We start from the raw sequence: 20012 nt of genomic DNA on the forward strand, positions 1-20012 counted from the left end.
AGTTCCTGTATGACAAGAAATGACCCACAAGTTAATTCTGTGTAAAACTCTGCTCAGTCAAGAACACATCCAAGAACACAACCGCTGAAACTACTCCATTAACATGTTTGAACAAGAGGCAGGATATGGAAAGTGGCACAAGAAATCTGTTAATGAATCTGTTCATTAATAACAATGGCGTGTATTCAACAGCTTTTCAAAATGACTGAGTGATGCCATGGCAGGAATGGATGAAAGTCCAGCAGTAATGTAGACTACAGACTCACATTCGTTGTATAATGTATAGAGATGATGTAAAAAGCAGCGGTAAAACATTTTCTTAGCACTGAGCAATGGGTATGTATACACTGAGTGCAAATCCACATTTCCATATTGCACTGGGCTGTTCAGGCCAATCATTGCAAAAGGCCATTTACTCCAAGCAGGCTGAGGGAAGCGTAAGATCACAGTAATGCCGCCGCTGTCTTCGCTCCACAGTGACATCCTGCAGTCTGCAAACTACCTTTGGAAGTTCTCAAATCCTGTGAAATCACACGCACATCCAGCAGAAAATCTACAACCAGATTCCTTGTCACAACCGTGCAGTTCCACCGACTGATCAGTTTGCAGCAGCTGAGAGCTCTTCCCATAAACGCTACGGATGAACATTTGCCAAATGATGTTAAACTAACAATCTGAGATGATAGCAACGTTTTATGCAACTTAATTGCAACTAATTTTACTGCAATAATTTCAGCATGATGACTGCTGCTGAAGAGGAGATTGCCCAAACAAGGAATTAAAAAAAACCACCAACATCCGTGTTACACAGATACCTTTCAGATCCATGTTCACATGTCATGCAGAAGTCAAGGGAAGTTCTCACCGGTGAAGTTGTACACATACATCTGACACTGTGTTGAAAAATGGCAACCAAAGTGGACTGACTTATAGTGAATATATGCTGTACATGCGTTGCTGTGTATGTGCATGGAGTAGAATGAAATTATATGTAACAAAGGAAACCATAGACAAATATTTATGGACAAATGACTATCTTTGATATGTCAATTTGTAAATGCTGTTTTTTAAGCCATCTGATGTGATGTATATAGCAGCCTCAGCGATCAATTGTTTTCACTCTTTCACTGACAGCATTTCATGCAACATTGCCTCTTGGAATCATCCATACCAGTTCTTTAATACTGTAGGAAGAACATAACACTGTAACACTTTTAATAATACAACAACAACAACAAAAAAAACCAACCCCAAACCCTGGGTGGAGGTGGGAGGGAGAAAAAGAATTTATTCAGCAATGAGATCATTTTCCCCTTCCTCATAAGTTTTACTCTTGGTAATAAATAGAAGGTACACACTCTCCAGATTGTCTGTAACAATTTTGTAATGTGTAATACTTAACACAATTGGTCTCTTCATGTCTGCACATACAATATCATTTCTGAACAAGTTAATAATGGGTTATACTGCATTTTTGCATTGCCCAATATATATAGATACACCTTCAGCAAAATTTCTTCTCAATATTTATACTATTAATTGGACCAAATGACAAAAAAAAGAAAAAAAAAAAAAAAGAGGAAGAAGAGAAAGAAGAAGGGAGCTTCCTTTTACACTTGTGTCTGATGCTGGGTCTCCACAAATGGAATGTGAACATTTTCTAGTTTGAGTTCCTCCACGCTTTCAAAGTCACTCATGGCTACTTCGGAGTCATCAAAGCCGCAGCTGGCTGAGACGTCAGAGGAGGAGGCATCTAGAGAGTTGTGCAAGGTTAAGGGCATCTTACCTGCACTAACATTTTCTGTGTTCTGACTTGGGCCAACAGCAAAAGTACTAAATTCATTCCCAGTCTGAGCCCCTGCGGTGTCTGTCTCATGGGGGAACTGGTGAGGAGGGAGGTATTGGCTGGGGTGGAAGTGCGGCCGTCGCCGGCAGTCGGGGCTGAGCGTATTTGCCATCGAGACCGGCTGCGAGGGCGGGAGGGTTTCGTACTGGTCTGGGTAGTCCTCTGGAAGAGGGGGTGGTAACTGGTCCTGGCTCAGAAACTCCTCTTCGTGAGGGGGTGGGTAGTCGCTGTCGATGTCATAGCCACCAAGGTAGTAATCCGTCTCCAGCTCTCTGGTGCTGCCGTGATGAGCTGAGCCTCCGTCCGCCGTTTCAAAATTGGGCACTTCCTCAATGTCAGATAAACGAGCACTTGGCATCCAGTCTGAGGTATCCCAATGGTACGCTGGAAGGAGAATCACAGCAGTGAGGATGGGGCCGCTAATGACCAGGGGATGTCCGGCATGCACTCGCTAAAGAGCAAACTCTTAATCCTAAATACACATTTAGGTCACAGCATGCGTCAGAGGCCATTTGCATGGGTCAGCCATGCTCTGACCCAATGGATAGGACAGAAGGACTACACGGTATGGCGATGCAATTGCAAACAAGCAAAGAAACAAACCATGGCCACTCAAAGGCAGTTCACATTATAGGATGCTACTTGGTTGCATTAGAAACTATGAAGCTGAGAAATCAAAATGACAAAAATCTCTGAAACAGTGCTTTTCAAAGTTAATTGAAGAAATACATAAAGGAAATCAGCATGCTTGTGGTATCATATCTAAGCTCTCCTTCCACCTCCAATGGCTTTGTTTCAAGAAAGTGTGTAGGCAAACAATCTGATTGACTGAGACTAAGAGCTGGATCCTGAAATAAAGAAGTGGCTGGCCAGTCTCATGCAGCATTTGCAACCCAACAGAATTCAAACAAAAGAGGACACGTGAAGCAGTAAAAGAAAAACAGACCAAGTCAGTGCCCTCCCACCCTAGCACAGTCCAACAGGCAGAAAGGGTCCCCAAAAAATCACCTCTGTTGTAGTTCTGTCCTTGATCCATGACAGACACTGCCAGATACAAAGTGAAAAGTAAAAACTGGTAACTAGGAGCTTGTTACCAGCATGGACTTACATGTGAAAATACAAAGCTCTGCATGCATATTTCTAAAGTACAGCTGGCTCACTGTTGTTTTAATAGGATTTTAAATTGTTCCTTATTTTAACATACAAGATAAGCTTGCCCAGTCAAATGCAGACATACATAAAGAAATGATTATGTCATGTGCATTATATTCCTTTTCTATCATATCTTAACTATTTACTCTCACTGAACAGATATGAAATTACATTAGAGCTGGAATTCTTAATACAAAAAGGGTTATCCACCATCTACATGGTTTATAATTGCAAAGTACATTTCTCTCTCACTTGTTCACTTTGAAACAGAAAAATAAGAATCTACCATTCTCAGGGCCGGTTCAAACAAATCTGGGCCCACCTGGGCTCAGATACCATGGTGATGGGCACGGTATAAGAACCTGAATAGAATAGAATACAAAGCCATTTAATGGGGCCATCAACTACAATGCTCCGCAACCCCATACCCACCTCCCACCTGCACTGCCATGCTAGCTGGTGGGGAGGGAGGCATTCCAGTATGGAGAGGGTGCAGGGGTTGGGGACAGAGCAGGGGAAGAGGTTCTGTGTGAGAAAAGAGCAGGGAAAAAGCTGCAGCGCTTACTAGATGGGATGGTTCTTGTTCAACCATGTTATTTGGCTTCATGCAAGAACTGACTGGACGAGGTCTCTGGACTGCGTTGCTGGAGGAGGCCTGGCCAGAAGAACTGCCCTTTGTGGCACGACAGGGTTTCCTCTCTTGGGCTCGGCCACAAATGAGGGCAGAGCAGACAATTCTCCAGGCCTCCATCTATTAACACCACTCATGCCCTTGTTTATCATCACATAAGCCATGTGATGATGGTGATTTATTTGTTAGCTCATTAGCCAGATAGTGGCATTCTACCTGCTCTGCATTAGCCTGGGCTGAGTAGGGCTCCGGCTACTGCAGCTTTAGCAGCACTGTCTGAACCGGCCCTAACCGCTCTTCTCCTTCTTTCCTCTCATTTGTCAAAGTGGATACTGCTGTCTTTCAGAATAATGACATTGCACCTGAGATGCGCCTGGTCCCTCCGAGCTGCATGAATTCAGGATCCAGGAGAACCTCACTAATGCTGACCTGCAACACGTGCAGAGCTGCGTGGGGAAGGAGCTCTGTTCCCTCCTGCGGCAGCCACTCTGCACCCACTATGCTGCACAGCTTGTGAGAATAATGACTCTCAGGGAAGGGACTGAGAAGTGGGCAAAGCACTTTGAGTGACAGCCTCTTGAAATCACTGCCAAGCTGGCTTTTTCTGACCTGTGAAGCGTGATAGGAAGCCAATGTGTTTGCTTATGTTTTCCATTAGGAAGAAGGGGCCAATTACAGTGACTGTGCTTTCTTTTCAGGGATTTTTTTTTTTTTAAATGATTAGAACTAACTTTCTGAGTTAACCTTGGGTAGTTCTTTCTATCAAGTAGCAAGTAGAATGGCCATCTTACACTTCAGAAAATCGGTAAATATACTATACACTATATTTTGGACTTGGTGGTTAATTGGACTTGAGTCAACATTTTCCCAAAGATAGGACATATGTTGTATAAACAAATAAAACAAATATTTATCTTTGTTATTTCCTCAGTGCTTTGTTGGAGAACTAAATTGTAACATTCTTGTTTGACAGGTAAGGAAATTAGTTCACTTCTAGTGAAATGGGTCTAAGATTACACAGAGGTCAATGGCAGAGCTGAATAATGGGTCCTTGGACCCAATGCCACATTCTATTGAGTACACGCATGAACCCCAAGGGAAAAGCAGTGGTGGCCAGGCTGCCTTGCTTCATGGCATCAAGGGAGCTGTGTCTGTACATCATCCATTTGATGTATTACCTGGGAGAAACAAGCTACCTGCCCACCACCACTTTGTTGCTCTCCGTATAGTCCCAATGGAGTGTGTAATCCAGTTTAATCACAGTTTGGGATCTTTACAGATACCTTTTGGCATCTTCTGCTTCACATCCTCTGCAGATAGGATAGCCTCAATGATTTGGCTCCACTGTCAACCTCATCCTATGCTCTCTGAAGGCTATGGCAATAAGCAAGCAAAATCATTGACTGGAACAAAAGATGATGATGGCCTTGATACCTTTTCTACCACTTCCAGTTACCCAAAGATATCTTGTAGTACACCACTTCCAGATTTGCTGGTGAACATGCTGATTTGCAAATCCCAATCCCCACTGCAGGTTTGCTGGTTGGTTTAGATTAGTGAGGTTCTGCTGGAATGTTTCACAATGAAAACAAGAAGCATTGTTGCATAACAAGAAAGAAAAAAAATTAAATACCTTCATTTTCTATAGTGTCAACTACATTGTTGACAAGCTGTATGACAGTCACTATGGAAGCTTGCAGGGGAGGGAAAGCAGAAAATAAAGGGAGGGGAAGGACAGCTTCAGGTTAGTATTTAAAACACATGTCATATGTTACCACAATAAATTCTCTCAAACAGACAGAACTGGCATTGAAAAAAAAAAAAGGCTGCTGACCAATGCATGATTTATGCAGTGGATTGCAGGACACTTCATTTCAGATAATCCCATACATTTTCAGAGTGGTGATAAATTCCAAACCAACATTTCCAAAAAGGCGTATGGCATGATGTGTATCACCTCATAAATTCAAACAGACTGGCCAGCTGATTCAATTAACCACAGCAGTATCTTGTCTACCTGACACTAATTTCTAATTCATTCTTGCTTAAAGGTCTCCGGGGACCGTGATATGTGCTCCAAGGAATCATCATCCTCATACCACTGCACCCTCTGAAAGGTGCTGGGCTTCATCTATTTCCTAAGAGGAATGTTTTACTTATTTACTGTTTGTGCTGTGCAATGCAATATCTCTTGGACATTAAGAAGCACTGCTATAATTAGAAGGGCACAGTCAAGTAGGTTTGGTTCAAATTTTGATTTTTGTTTGACAGAATATTTTCACAATTGCCTAGTGTGTTCTCTGCAGCTATTTTACCAAAATATACTTTTCCCCTGAAATAATCAATATTGACCAAACAATCTTTTAACACGGAATAAAACAGTGGTACAGTGTATGATCTTGTAGGTGATTTTGGATAAAGTAACACCCTTGCCTTTGACTACTTGAGATAAAACCCACTCAAAACAGAAGGAGAGCTCCCTTTACATTCAGTTGGTATTGGCTTTTCTGCTGTCTTAATTACAAGAATACTCTGACTGCTTAGGAGCAGGCTGAGAAGGCGACCAGAAATGTTGGGCAGGAAATAACATTTTTGTTTCACACAGTCAATAGTCTTAGAGGTCACAGAAAAGCACGTTAACAGTGATAGCACTTTTCACTCTATGTTTAACATTCAGAGGCCTCTTGAATTTTGGGCACAGGATCAAGAATCTCATCCAATTTCCTCAGTCCTTGTGAAAGCTTGGCAAAAAGTCTTGATGAGCCAAAGGAACCATGTTCTGTCTTTGACTATGTTGACTATGTTTATGGCATCAGTGGCACTGGTAATTGTATAAACAAAGGAGGCTCATATTGGCTAATGCATAACAAACATTATGGAAAACTAAATGGCACCATGTAAGTAGTTCCTGTGTGGGTAGAAAAAGAGGTTGAGGGTGGCTGAAAAATGCAAGAGAAGCCTCATCAGAGCTAGGGGGAACCTGTGCCTTGGCAGTGGGTCTATAGTATGCAGCCCCATACTATTCCTGGCTTCTTCACATGCTACTGGTGTGAGTGAGACATGGCAGGGAAGGGCTGGAGACAAAAAGAACCCCACCAAGAAGGTCTGTCCATCCCTCCGCTACTGAGAATGTCAGCCAGATGGGAGTGGGTAATGAGAAAAGGAAGAACGGTGCTTCTGCCAGAGATCTGGGAGTCACGGGCAACACGGAGTGGAAACATGAGGTCAGAAACAGGGCCAGTATAAGTTTTCATGGCAGATATGGCTGTCTCTGGTGAGAGCTGTGCAGAGCATTTTCACAGAAGGGAGGGAAGCATCTACCCCAAGCAGTTCAGTGCAAGAGAACACCCAAATCCAGAACTGCCAGCGGTAGAAAATTGGTATCATAATCAGTATTCCGTTGGACTACCCAGCACAATCAGCAATTCACTGGCAGTGAAATGATAACTGAAATGTCTGCTTTTGCCACATCCCTTTGTTTTGAAATTCCTTAAGATGGAAACCTGCAACTTGTCTGTGAAGTGAGTTGGCAAGTACTATATTGCTGAGAGCAGGCGACTATTTATTTTTCAATTATTTCATTTTCTTTATAATCACTAAGAATTTGGGACTTTTTGATCACAAAGAATACCATTAACTACTTTTTATGGCTTCAGGAAGGATATCCCTTATCCCCTGTGTACAAGTAGGGTTGTGTGCAAACACTTACCTATGCCTGTATTTGTATTTTAGGCTCTGCCACTGCAAACCCACCCTGCTGTTGCAGAAAAACCAGAGCGTGCAGTCTTGCATTGCCCTCTGCAGAATGACTCAGATGATTTAAGTTACTGCATTCTCCCTGAAATTATTGATTTGTTTAGACCCTGAACTAGAATTGTTCTCTTTAAAGATCATATTTTAAATGTAGCTTTCATGAAAAAGGAGTGGCCACATCCAGCTTCAGTGGATATTGTGCCAGTGACTGAAATGAGATGAGAAGCCTAATTAGAATTTGAGGGATATAAAAAGTTACCATGTGCCACACAAGAACACATGAATAATTATTACGATAACAATAATATCACAAATCAATACAACAACAACAATAACACTTTTCTTTTTTTTTTTCAAAGGGGAGCACAGAAAAGCCCTGAGAAGTGTGACAAAAATCCTCACAGTGCTTCAGTCACAGCTGAACCAAAGGCATCTGTAAGTGCCCTTCCCTTTAAGTGCATTTTCCAACATTCAGAAGTACCTAAGGGAAAGCTGTGTGACATGACTGAGAAACTGAGCCTCCTGACAGTTCATTAACTGGTGTCTGAGGAACCTAAGTGCAATTTCTTTGTGCTAATCTTTTATGCGTATCTCAGTGAGGCTTCCCTGACAACCATCATCTCTCCCTGGCAGAAACATCTTGGCTTTTCTCAGCACCACTGCTCCACATGCACAGGCCTTGGAACAAGGGTTTGATCTGACTTTGTGTGCTGCTTTCTGGCTGTGTATGGCTCTGCCCACGTCACCTACTGAGATAATGATGTAGGACAACTAACATGCACAGAGCAAGGATTTAATGGTGCTCTATTGTTCGCTGAACTGTGATTGCCAGGGAGAGGCCAAGCCGCCAGGGACTGCCTCATCTGCTCATTGTTGCATGCTGAGAGCCTGCCGAGTTTTGCTGGGACTGTGAATGAGACCTGGCAAACTGTAGAGAAATTCCCTTTGATTTGACTGATGAAACATGAAAGTCATCCTCTTTCAAAAGGGAAGAGGATAGAAAATCTACAGCTTAACTTGCTACCTATTAGTCAGCTTCTATCTTGACAACGTGAGTCTGCTGTATCCTAACTCTAATTCAGTGTAAAGCTTGGTACTGATGTAATGGCTCCATCCATCAAGATTTCAACTGTGTTCCACTAATTTAAAAAGTGGCCACAAAATGAGGGTTTCAATACAGGACTTTCAGCATCATTAAAAGGGTTTCTAGATGTCACCTAATTGTTTTTATAAAGAGAGTTAAATCCCTTTGTCCCCATTATAATAAAGATAAAATCATTTCTTACCATTATCATCACCCGAGTCAGACTGGAAGGAGCTGAGGGACTGTACTTCAGAGTTGCTGCCTTTATTACTTCCTGCAAAACAGGTCACTTCTTCAGCGTCATCAACCCCTTTACCTTCATTGACAGCAAAAACAAAGCAAAATGGTACTCTATAGGTATGCATATTTGTCTACTTGTACCACAGAGCCAACAGACAACCTTCTCTTGTTACTGTCAGAATAAAAATATTTCCTCCAGACAGAGGAAACAAGCCACTGGCGATGAAGGCAGCTAATGAGTTTTGAAGTGTTTGAAGCCCAAACAGGGTCCTGGGCAGCTGACACCATTGCTATCGAGGAATAAACACCTGTAGTCAGTATTGCCTTTTGGACCCGGTGTAGTCTCAGTGGCAAGAAAATTAATGACTTTAAAAATCTGGTATAAACATCTTACACAAGACATTACAGATACATTTGTCTTTACTGTTCATTTCCTAATTTGAGAGTCTCATTAGAGGCTCATACAAAGCCCAGTGAGGTTACTGGGCATCTTTACATCAACAGCTGTTGGATCCAACACTGATGTAGAGTGGATTTATGCATTTCATCATGGACATTCAGTCTTGTCAATTTGTCTACAGTTTAAGCATGGAACTGCAGCCTGTGGTAAAAGTTCTCATGTGCTTAAACACACAAATTCAAACATTCTGTAAGCGATAATAAGGAAAACATATCATCCATAGCAAGAATTGAGATAGATGCCTTAGTTAATTATGAATGAACAAGCTCAGGTGCTGCAAACAGTCAATCCACCTAAGTACAGCTCTCCATCTGCTATCTGTAGATATTTCTACCCAGCATGGGGCACCTGCATATAGTAACAACTGATTTAGTCCTACTGAGAAGCAGGGTACACAGTAGATGAGTAAGTGCTGCAGTAACGAAGCTGCACTGCTTCCCACTCAGTGACAGCTGAGGCCCATCCCCATGGCGTGACCTCATGCTGTGCAGAAATGCATGCAGATACCAGTGTCTGTGGTAAGAACACCCAATAAATGACAGAACACACATAGTGGCTTACATGCTGATATTTTAAATCAGAAAGACTATATTTAATGGTTAAAGGTCAACCACAATGCAACACTGAAATACATCCCAAAGGAATAATAATTAATTCCTGTTTTTCACTAGAAGACCAATGTGCTGCCTTAGCTGAAAACGTGCATGTCAGATGTGAGGCACTGTGGGGAGTTCATCTCTCTGTTGCTCTGTTCTTATTCCCTAAAACAACAGTGCTAAAAAAATTCCGGAATCATGTATTTTTGTTGATAGATTTGATCAAAGTTGTGTTGCAATGGGGTTGAACACCCATTAGAAAATGTTACCCAAAAGAGATAACATGACTAAGGAAAGAAAGAAGCCCTGTGCTCTGCTAAAGCAAATATCTCAGTCCTTATGGAGCATTCTAACTAGCAAGGATGGACAGCACAGGGCCTTAACTCTGGCTCAGCAAACTGGTGTCTTGCTATAAGAGAATACTTGAGGCTTGCTGTATCTCCAGCAACTCGTTCAGGAATAAAAGGGACACTGCATTAAGCTGTTGAGAAACCATCAGAGCAAAAACAGCATGGCTGTGAGGATAAGGAAATTTGTGATCACTCTTATACAGAATGCAGATGAGAACGCAATGAACTGAAAGGGTGATCCTCTAAGTAGGGCTTGATTTCCTGCTTCATTTCACTGACACTGGAATTAGAGAATATATAGGCGAATGTCTCCCTTGCAAAATAGAATTTCTTCTTGTAGAAAGTTTTAAAATTTTAACTCCCCTGGGAGACAAAACGCCCAGACTGAGCCAAGTTTGAGAATTCTGCCTCAATCTTTTCTTCCCCAATAGAAAGATGACTGCATTGTATCACTTGAAGAACTAGTCCTCAGAGTGCTTATTTGTGCTTTTTGAACAAGTAAACAACGTGTTCAGTCATATTTAGTGCATGTAAGGAGATGTTTTGTGTGCCTAGTGTTAATCAAAATTTCAAATGCATTAGCCTTCGAGTTAGAGCACTAAGTATAGCCGTGCCTGTTGCAGCCTGAGAGGAACCTATGCCTATGGTAAGAAGAGAGCAGCACGCAGCACTTACTTTCTGTTCCAGCATCCCATGTGCTCTTCCTGATGGAGTCACAGTCGGAGCGGCAGGGAGACACTGCGGGCAAGTTGGGAGCCACGCTGCACACCACCACACCCCGCCTGGCTGTCAGGATCCGAGGGGACTCGGGATGAAATGTTGTCATCTCCTGGTGCTCCACGCCAAGCCCATCCACTATCTTGTCCAGGTTATTCCGCGAGTCACTCTGGAAGCACGGGGTGTAGGCCATTGGCCTCACAGGGACCTGTGGAGGCCCAACCTCCTGGTAGATGTTCCTGCTATCTCCGCTGTTCCTGATGTTCTTGAACTGGATGCCGTTGCTCTTGTTCAGCAGGGCGGCAGTGGCTGGATCCTGTACCAGCGTGATGTTGTTGCGGGAATAGTTCTTCCGGAATACTTTCTTGCGAAAAATTATAAAAAGGACGATCAACACAAATATGACAAACAGAACCACAGCTATTCCTATCAACTCTTCCTTGCCAACATACGAATGCCCCGCTTGTATATTGGGAACCACCACGGGGCGAAGACCGCAGTATTGCCCCACGTAGCCAGGCGTGCAGTTGCACAGAAATGAACCAAATACATTCACGCAGGAACCACCATTTTCACATTCTTCTCTTTCGCACTCGTTGATGTCTTCTTCACACCTTAAGAGAAGAAAAGGAGAACATGGAGTTTGGAGAATGCCAAGCAAACAGCCCAGCTTCCAAGTGATGACTTCTCAAAGTGTTACAGCTACAACGAGCACCTTGCTGGTGCTTGGCCAATTATCATGTTATTATCATATTATTATCATATTAATTAATGATATTTAATTTTTTTTTGCAGGTATTCCATAGCTTTTTAAAATAATAAAATGAAAATGTCACAAAGGAAATAAAAGTTTAAAGCATTTCATAGGTAAAGGCTCCTTGATCCTAAGATGGCTCACAGAACATAACAGAAGATCTAATCACTTTTACATCATTCTTGGACCAACACGTGGGATTCAATACAATTATCAAGAGGATTCACAGAAAAAAAGGAGCGGAAAATAAGTAATAAAAAATTCATAGCTTACTACTTTGAGAGAAAAGGGGAATATACTGACTTTTAAAATTGATTTAAGGCCAGAGATAAAATGAATAAATATCAGAGAAGTGGGAAAAACATAACCACAGGAACCCTAAACAGAGAGAACAGGGAAGAAAAGCAGGTGATAAAAAAAAGTGAAACAAAACAAAAAGTGCAAGCAGACAAGGCAAATGAGAAAAAAGCAGAGGGCAAGTTTCTATGCCAAGTATCTTATCAAGGTTTGAATTTTAAAACTGAATGCAATAAGTTAGGCTTTTAAGCTAGGCCTAAATAATTGATCCATTCTCAAAAAGAAAAGATTACAGATCAGCTTCCACAGGCTTTATGGAATGACTCAGGTGTCCGTATCTCAGCAAGATCATATCTTAGTGAGATCCATATTTCATTTGGAGATCATATCTGAAACAATAACTTCAGAGCTGGATTCAGAAAGCCTTATGGATTTCTCATCTTTCATTAGCTTGGACTTGATTCCAAGTGTTGGGTTGTTTTTTGCAAGGAAATCATAGAATTGTCTCTGTTGGAAAAGACCTTTGAGATCATCAAGCCCAACCGCCAACCTGACCTACGGCGTCCCATCACTAAATCATGTCCCTTAGCTGGATACAAAGCACCCAGTCAAAAAAATAATCTCCATCACTAAATTAAAATGCTTTGATTGTCCATGCAGAAAAGTTTACTTACGTTACTCCAGTCAGGCCATTTTTGCAGTTGCAGATGAAAGCATTGCCAATGGGATCGCATGAGCCTCCATTCCGGCACGGATTTGGGAAGCAGGCTGTGATCTCCGATTCACAATTTCTTCCAGTAAACTGTGAGAGGCAATTGCAGTGGTAGCCTGGGAGGTGAAGGACACAAAGAAATGCATCAGAAGCCATCCCCTGTTACCTAGAAGCAGGGGAATCTACTTGGCTAATTTATTACAAAAGATCTACTGTCCTGTAGGGGAAGAGGGATGCTTATGCTCATTCTAGTGTGGTCTACACTAACTCCAGTGAAGCATTTGCTTATCTGGAATGTGGGGTGATTGGAGCTCATGTAATACAACGAGGGACCAGTGGAATCTCTGCAGCTCCAACTATTCCAATCACTGTGATTCAGATAAGAATAAATGTCTCCTGTGGACTTGGCTGCAGTAAATATTCCAGATCAGTGATGCATCTCCCTCTTTTTTTGAGAAGAAGGACCACATCTTCCAATAGTGGCAGCCCACACCTCATCTGGGGCTTCATCAAAGATCAAATATATCACCTGAGATCTTAATAAAAAAACACTGGACAATGATATTTAACTCTTTCATAAAGTGCATCACCCAGGCATGAACCATGGGCTTCATAACACCAGCTGAATGGGGGACTGCCACCCCCTAATCAGAGCTCATTAAATGCAGTTTCTGCTATTAGGAGACCCATTAATTACTAGCTGCAATAAATCAGACATCACACTTCTTAAGTAGGGGACTGTAGGGGACCAAAGTACTTCCATGCTCCTTGCCAGCAAAGGACAACATGAGTCAGAAACATTTCCCGAAACCACCACTTCACTCCCCCAGGTAGCAAATGACAGTCTGTTTTATTCTCTTCTTGTGATTTGCCATTAATAAATCCTTTATTTAAGGTCATAAAGAAATCCAGTGAGACAGTGCATGTCTTCATACTGTGTTAGAACTAAGTGTTGAAATCTGAGTCCTTTTTCACTTGAAAAGAACAAGGAACAACTTACAAAATCAAAATGTCCCAATAGATGTGCAGGCAAGATTCGGGCTCCACTTATGTGGTTCCCATATCAAAGCAATGTACTAAATATGGCATCTTAATCAACTAGAACAAGGAATCTTCCTGCCATTAATACAGTTGAAATACTTATATCTATACTTCTGAAATGCATATATATATACACACAGATATATATGCATTTTAAAAGACACTGTTCCACTAACTGAGGCGGGAAATTTCAAGCACAGTTATGAGAAAGAGAATTTCACAGAAACAGTGCAGTGGTGGCATGAGGCAAAAGCAATTCTGCATTAGGACTGCCATGTTTTTTATGTTCTATCTGGTTCATTTTGCCTTGTTCAGTTACCCTAATTGAATTCTTTCATGAGAATTAATGAGAGTTCTTTGCTCTAGCAAAGAAACTTGGAAACAGACTTACTGGCTCATTCAGTCAAGATTTCAGACCCATCTAACTGAAGATAAATAAAATAGATAATCAAATACCATGCTGTTTGGTTGTCCTACTACAAAAAGGGGGATAAAAACACTCTATTTTAAGGTTACAGAATTAAGAAATGATTGCACTGCATGGGTTCCTAGAAAGCTTACTTGGTCAGCACCATTTTTGCTGTCTTACACATACTCACTCAGAATGGCTTTTTAGACCTGTAGAAAGCTGGGACTGAACTACAAAACAGCGACTGCACCAGGCATCACATTTTGATGCCATTCCTACAAAATATTTATTGTTACTTGGTAAAACACCTGATCTAGAAATCCTTGAAGTAGAAATCACTGCATGAATAAGAGAGGCTGTTTCATTGCTCCATTTTATGACTGAACAGTGACATCTATGGTTGAAAAATTTACAGTAATGTTTTTGTATACTTTTATGTTCTCACTGAGTTTAAATGAAATGAAAATTTTCAAGCATTTTATTCATAAACATATATGTTGCTTTATATAATAGCAGAATAGATCTGTTTTTTTCTAACTATCCAATAACTGGCATTTAAAAACGATATAGCTTTAAAATGATTTTTAAAACAAGCTTTCTGCACCTATGTTACTAATTGGCAATCACTGGAACACCAAAGTCTTCAAATAATTGTCTTTTCACCTCTTACATTTGTTTCAGCTGCACTGAGTTAAGCTCTAGATTGTTGTTGTGTAACACATTCTGTTACATTCATTCACTGTAGACAACCTGAGAAATACTTATTTCACTAATAAAATCCTTTTTCCAGTAAATATAAAAGGAGGATGGGCTTATTCATCATTATTATAGACAAATATTTATAATCAAGATGCACTAATTTCAATCAGCATTTTATATCACAAGGAGCTAAAACTGAACACTCCAGATGGGTCCAAGGTTTGCTGGGTGATGTATAAGCAAAACCAAAATGAGAAGTTACTAATGAAAGCCAACAATTTTGACTGAATTTGACTTAATGATGGTGGTGGAGTCACTGACCCTGTTTGTGTTCAAAGAACATTTAGACATTGTGTTGAGGGACCTGGTTGAGAAAGAACTATTGGTGATGGTTGGTCTGGATGATCTTGTAGGTCTTTTCCAACACTGCTGACTCTATGATTCTATGATTCTAGAGCACAATCAGATATTAGGCAGCTAAAATATTCAGTATAGTTTCTATAGTACAGTATTCAGTATAGTTTCTAAGTCTGAGGATCAAAGTTAATAATAAAAAAGGCAAAAAAGTTAGTAAAGAAAAAGGCAATAAAACAAGTCAGTGTTAAATTACAATATTTATCTCCTACTTCTCAATAGAAGCACTGCCATACACCTTCTTACTCTAAGCCACTGGCAAAAGACACGGAACTTTCCCGTGACACACAATCAGAGCTGCAAAACATTCACTTGGGAGAACTCCAGCACAGCAAAGCATATGTCAGAATTCATGGAGTAGAGCCGACATGAAGGCTCAGTTCACAGCATCTATTGACTAGGCCAGCAGACTTGCCAGACCTTTCATTCTTTTCCAAACCTCTCAACAGAGGCTATAATGTCACCTGGTGCTGCACATTGTGGCCACATGGCTGTAGACAAAGAGCATTCCTAAAGAAACCTTTTTGCTGGGGATGCATCCTAGGTCTAACAAAGAATTTTTATTACATATTTAATTTAATATGCAGGTAACGTATCATGCATTTCTTCCCATCTGTTTAATGCAAGAGTAATACGCAAAATTCCCATGCCCAAGGACAGTACAGATGAAGTACAAGGGGCCAAGTACCCTTGCCCTCTCAGTAGGATAAGAAAATTCCTTTTTCAAACTATCTAGGGTTTGTTCCTGTTCACAATGAAGACAATGGAAGTCTTGGAAATTCTTCAGCATTTAAGATCATACAGTCCATCTGCATTCCCTTCAAGAGATATGAATATTTCATTTTGCATATTGATCCTGAAAAATGTTGATACCAACGCAGCAGATCTTGTACTGTCACCGCTGTATGGCTTCAGAAGGAACCAGTGGAAAAAGACAGGAAGGTATGATAAACACATCTGCAGTGCTGTTGGGATGGGGCCAACGCACCCTTAGTCTGCGTCACAACAGTCTGTCCCAACAAAAGGAAGACACTGAGGCCCTGGAGTGTGTTCAGAGAAGGGCAGTGAAGCTGTGAAGGGTCTGGAGCACAAGTGTTATGGGGAGAGGCTGAGGGAACTGGGATTGTTCAGTGTGGAGAAGAGGAGGCTCAGGGGAGATCTGATCACTCTTTACAACTCCCTGACGGGAGGCTGTGGTGATGGGGGGTCAGTCTTTTCTCCCAGTTAACAGCACAGGCTGCCTGGGGAGGTAATGGGGTCACCATCCTTGGAGGTGTTCCAGAACCATGGAGCTGTGGCACTGAGGGACATGGTTTAGTGGGCAATACTGGTGGCAGGTGGATGGCTGGACTAAATTATTTTAGAAGTCTTTTCCAACCTTAATGATTCTAGGATTCTAGGATTCTACAATTCTTTGAACCATAAGCAATGAGTAGTGACACTGCCCAGTTAGGCCATATGTATATTAACAAGCCCTAAGGAGCAATTGGCAGTGGGTTTGTGGAGAGAAATGGTGCTGAGGACTCAACATCCTCAGTGCAAACGTTTCAGGGTATCTACACTCCTGATGTGTGCCTTCCAGCTCAACTCCACCCAAAGAAAGCCTGGCTCTCTAATGCCTCACCACTCACACTTACATAGACACGGCCCTCTAATGTCTATACACAGTCTTGGGTGATCTGATTAATTTATTAGGTTTCTCTCATGTTCTTTCACTCAATCCTCCTACACAGCTGTGCCATATTCTCTGATTCCAGAGGATGTCCTCATGTCTTTTTGACTTGATTTGACTTGACTCTTGCTTGTCCTCTTGACTTCTTGGTTTGTTTCTGCTCAGTTATATGAAGTGACAAGAAGAAAAGGGCTTTTTCAGCCCAGACCTTACCAAAAAGCAACATGCTGAAATTGAGGACACTGCACAGGCTTCCTGTCTGTACCTATGTTTGCTTGGCACTTAATAGCAGTGACAGTGGCAAAAGACAGGCGCTGTGCCATCAGCAGATGGGATGCTGTTATGCACTGAACATCCCTTTTGGTAGAATTCCCAGCCTGAGCACCTGAATGCCTGTCTATCCTCAGGTTTACTTGGCTTTATCGAAGAGGATGCTCCTAACTGCTGCCAATTCTTTTTTTGAACGTGTGTATGCTCCTGTTTCTATCCACCACATGCAAGAGGAGCTGGCTTTTATTTGCTATGTGCTAGGCTTTTGCATTTGATCTCCCCATGTAGTTTCTTTCCCCGCTGTGCCACTAGCCCTGACAAACTTGATGTCAAGGAACAGGCCTGCCCTTGGCCCTGCTCACACATCATCTCATGTTGAGTTTAGTGATGAGAAAGCTGCAGGTGGAAACCATCTATCCCAGCACTTATGTTTTGCTCTGTTTAGAGACATACCTGGCCAGCTTTAAGAGCTGTGTGTTCTTCAGCCATATGTATTCTTGCCACTTCAGATTCAACCTATCTGTCTTCAAAGAGATGATCACTGCCTTATGCTACAAGTTGGTAGGAAACTGGTGCTTTCTACAAAAGGGCTGGTGTGTATTTGCTTTGAAAATGTGAATCTAAATCCAAATCTCGAAAAAGCGTAGCTATAAGTAAGATTAAAAAAAACCAAAAAAATTCCTGAAAAACCTTTAAAAATGAACTGATGCACATTTGCTATGCTTGAGTTACAGCATGCTGGTTTGTGTGTATTTGTTTGAAAAAAATGACACCGAGAGTACACTTAAGACCTGGTCAGTTCACAGCCATAGCAGTAATACACCTGGTTTTTCCCTGTCACTCTTTCAAACTACCTAGACCTCAGAAACACCTGTGTGTTAATGTAGCCAACATGCTTTAAAGGGTGTATTAAAATCATCATCTAAGTGCCATGTTGCTTTTTTTTTTCTCTCCCACTGGGTAAAACCTTATAAAAAATAAAAAAGAGAAAAGAAAAATGAGAGGTGAAAGCAATGACTTTCTGTCCTTACTCCCTGCCCTCAGTCCTTGACTTGCTAGATACTTTTGCTGAAATGCCTCATATTCAAATAAAATTGCCCACTTATATAAGCCATTTACTTCAATCAAAGCCAGATACATATGGGACTGATCACATTAAAAGGAAGTAACTGCACTTCTAATTGCAGGATTTACAAGCATGAGGTTTCTCTCCGTGGCTGAAAAGCTTGGCAAAAGACTCAGATTTGATTATAGTAAAGCCTTCTATTGCTGTGATTGCTCACGTTGTTATTCAAGCAGATAAACATACATTTACTATTGGCAGAATTGGTAACATCACTCTATTATTAAGGTTGTGTGACATTTCCCGTTTTAAGACCTCACATTCAGCTGCTTATAGCTTAACCACACTTTAAACACTTGGTTGAGTTTTCTTCGGAAATTTTAGTCGAAAGAGGCAAGTCATTAAAGAACATGAGGTTGTTTGTCAGGCTTCGAAATACTAACAGCTTTCTTTAAAAATAACTTTATCGACCCACACTTGAGGATAAGGACTGAAAATCTGGAAGAATGTGGTCTATATTTCAGGACTGTGGTTTCCAATGTCTCCAAGAAAATTATCCTTAAGCTGAAGTCTCTTCCTGCTAGCAGTCTCCTGAGCTGTCAGGAGCAATTCTGGTGAGTGCTCTTCCCCCTTTCTCAGGCTCTTTTAACCATGCATGAGATGTCCCCATGGGCTCCCTGGGCACACTGTGCCCTGCCTCAGCTTTATAACCACTGACAGCACTGGCCATCTACTGCTGACATGGGATTTGATTCAGACTTGTGGAAACAAATGAGTGCAACTCATGTCATGGTAACTCTCTGCTGGTCCAGAAACCAAATTATGGAAGCAGAGAAGCTCTTACATGCTCTCACTGCATGGCTGTTTTTGGCAGGGACCTCTGAGTTCATGTGTTCCAACCCCACCTCCAGCAGGGACACTCACAGCAGGCTGCTCATGGCCATGCTCAGCTGACTTCTTAATATCTCCAAGAAGAAAACTCCACAGCCTCTCAGTGATGTTTCAGAGCATCTGAACTATCTGTGCATCCTCTTGCAGGCTGAGATCGCAGTTTTGTTCTCCTGTTACAACACGTTCATGCTCCTAGTGCATACAAAGCACCACTTTAACAATTCCCCGTACAGGGCCATAATGTTACCCTATTTCCATAGCTGCACAGTAAAAAGCACTCAGAGGCAGCTTTTTATTAATGGTGAACAGTAGGCATTTCCACTGAAAGGAAGATCTCACAACAGGAATGCTATTACCGAGATTGTATTTTAGATGATCAATTTATGTAAATTGTGTGTAAATTAGACATTGGCCCTTTGATTTCTGGCATGTAGCCAGCAACTTTAATGCTATAATGTTGGGTAACCTTTGTTTGACTGTTTTCTTTTAAAGTTAGCTACAAATCCGAGCTTTCTTTTTCTCTCTCTTAATTTCCTTGTAAAGCACAGTAGGGTTTTTTAAGAGAAAGGATGTTAACCGTATATGAAATCTGCTCTGTAAAATTCAAATTAAAGGACTGATTTATTAAAAGAAATCCTGCTATTATCCCAAACACTTGCTATTTAGGAAAAGAACCATAATTCTCCAGAAACTTTAACAGAAGGAAAATATCATATCAAAGGAAGGAATCGTAGGAAGAGGGGAAATTATTTCAGACTAAAAGAGAAGAGATTTAAATTGGAGATAAGGAAGAATTTTTTTTTTTCCTGTAAGGGTGTTGAGGCACTGGCACAGGCTGCCTAGAATGGTGGTGGATGCCCCATCCCTGGAGACAGTCAAGGTCAGGCTGGATAGGGCTCTGAGCATCTGATAGGAGCTGTACGTGGCCTTGCTCATTGTAGGGAGGTTGGACTTAGATGGT

At 41.5% G+C, this 20012-nt stretch overlaps 1 protein-coding gene across 4 annotated transcripts in view; it reads right to left on the minus strand.

The window, feature by feature from the left end:
• Positions 1 to 476: 476 nt before the first annotated feature.
• FAT3 (FAT atypical cadherin 3) overlaps positions 477 to 20012 on the minus strand; it is a 401703-nt gene continuing 382167 nt past the window's right edge. For 2 of the 4 annotated variants that reach the window (XM_090134047.1, XM_090134045.1), the window contains 4 exons: positions 12555 to 12708; positions 10788 to 11443; positions 8669 to 8782; positions 477 to 2230 (listed from right to left, as the gene is read on the minus strand). In XM_090134047.1, the coding sequence (XP_089990173.1) occupies positions 1611 to 2230; positions 8669 to 8782; positions 10788 to 11443; positions 12555 to 12708 (1544 nt within the window). In that variant the 3' untranslated portion in view covers positions 477 to 1610. Of the gene's footprint in view, positions 2231 to 2854; positions 2891 to 5262; positions 5323 to 8668; positions 8783 to 10787; positions 11444 to 12554; positions 12709 to 20012 lie in introns of all 4 variants that reach the window. The other 2 variants (XM_090134044.1, XM_090134046.1) reach the window with 2 other exon arrangements.

The sequence above is a fragment of the Phasianus colchicus genome, chromosome 1 (assembly GCF_987193195.1).
Source record: "Phasianus colchicus chromosome 1, bPhaCol1.hap1.1, whole genome shotgun sequence".
NCBI lineage: Eukaryota > Metazoa > Chordata > Aves > Galliformes > Phasianidae > Phasianus > Phasianus colchicus.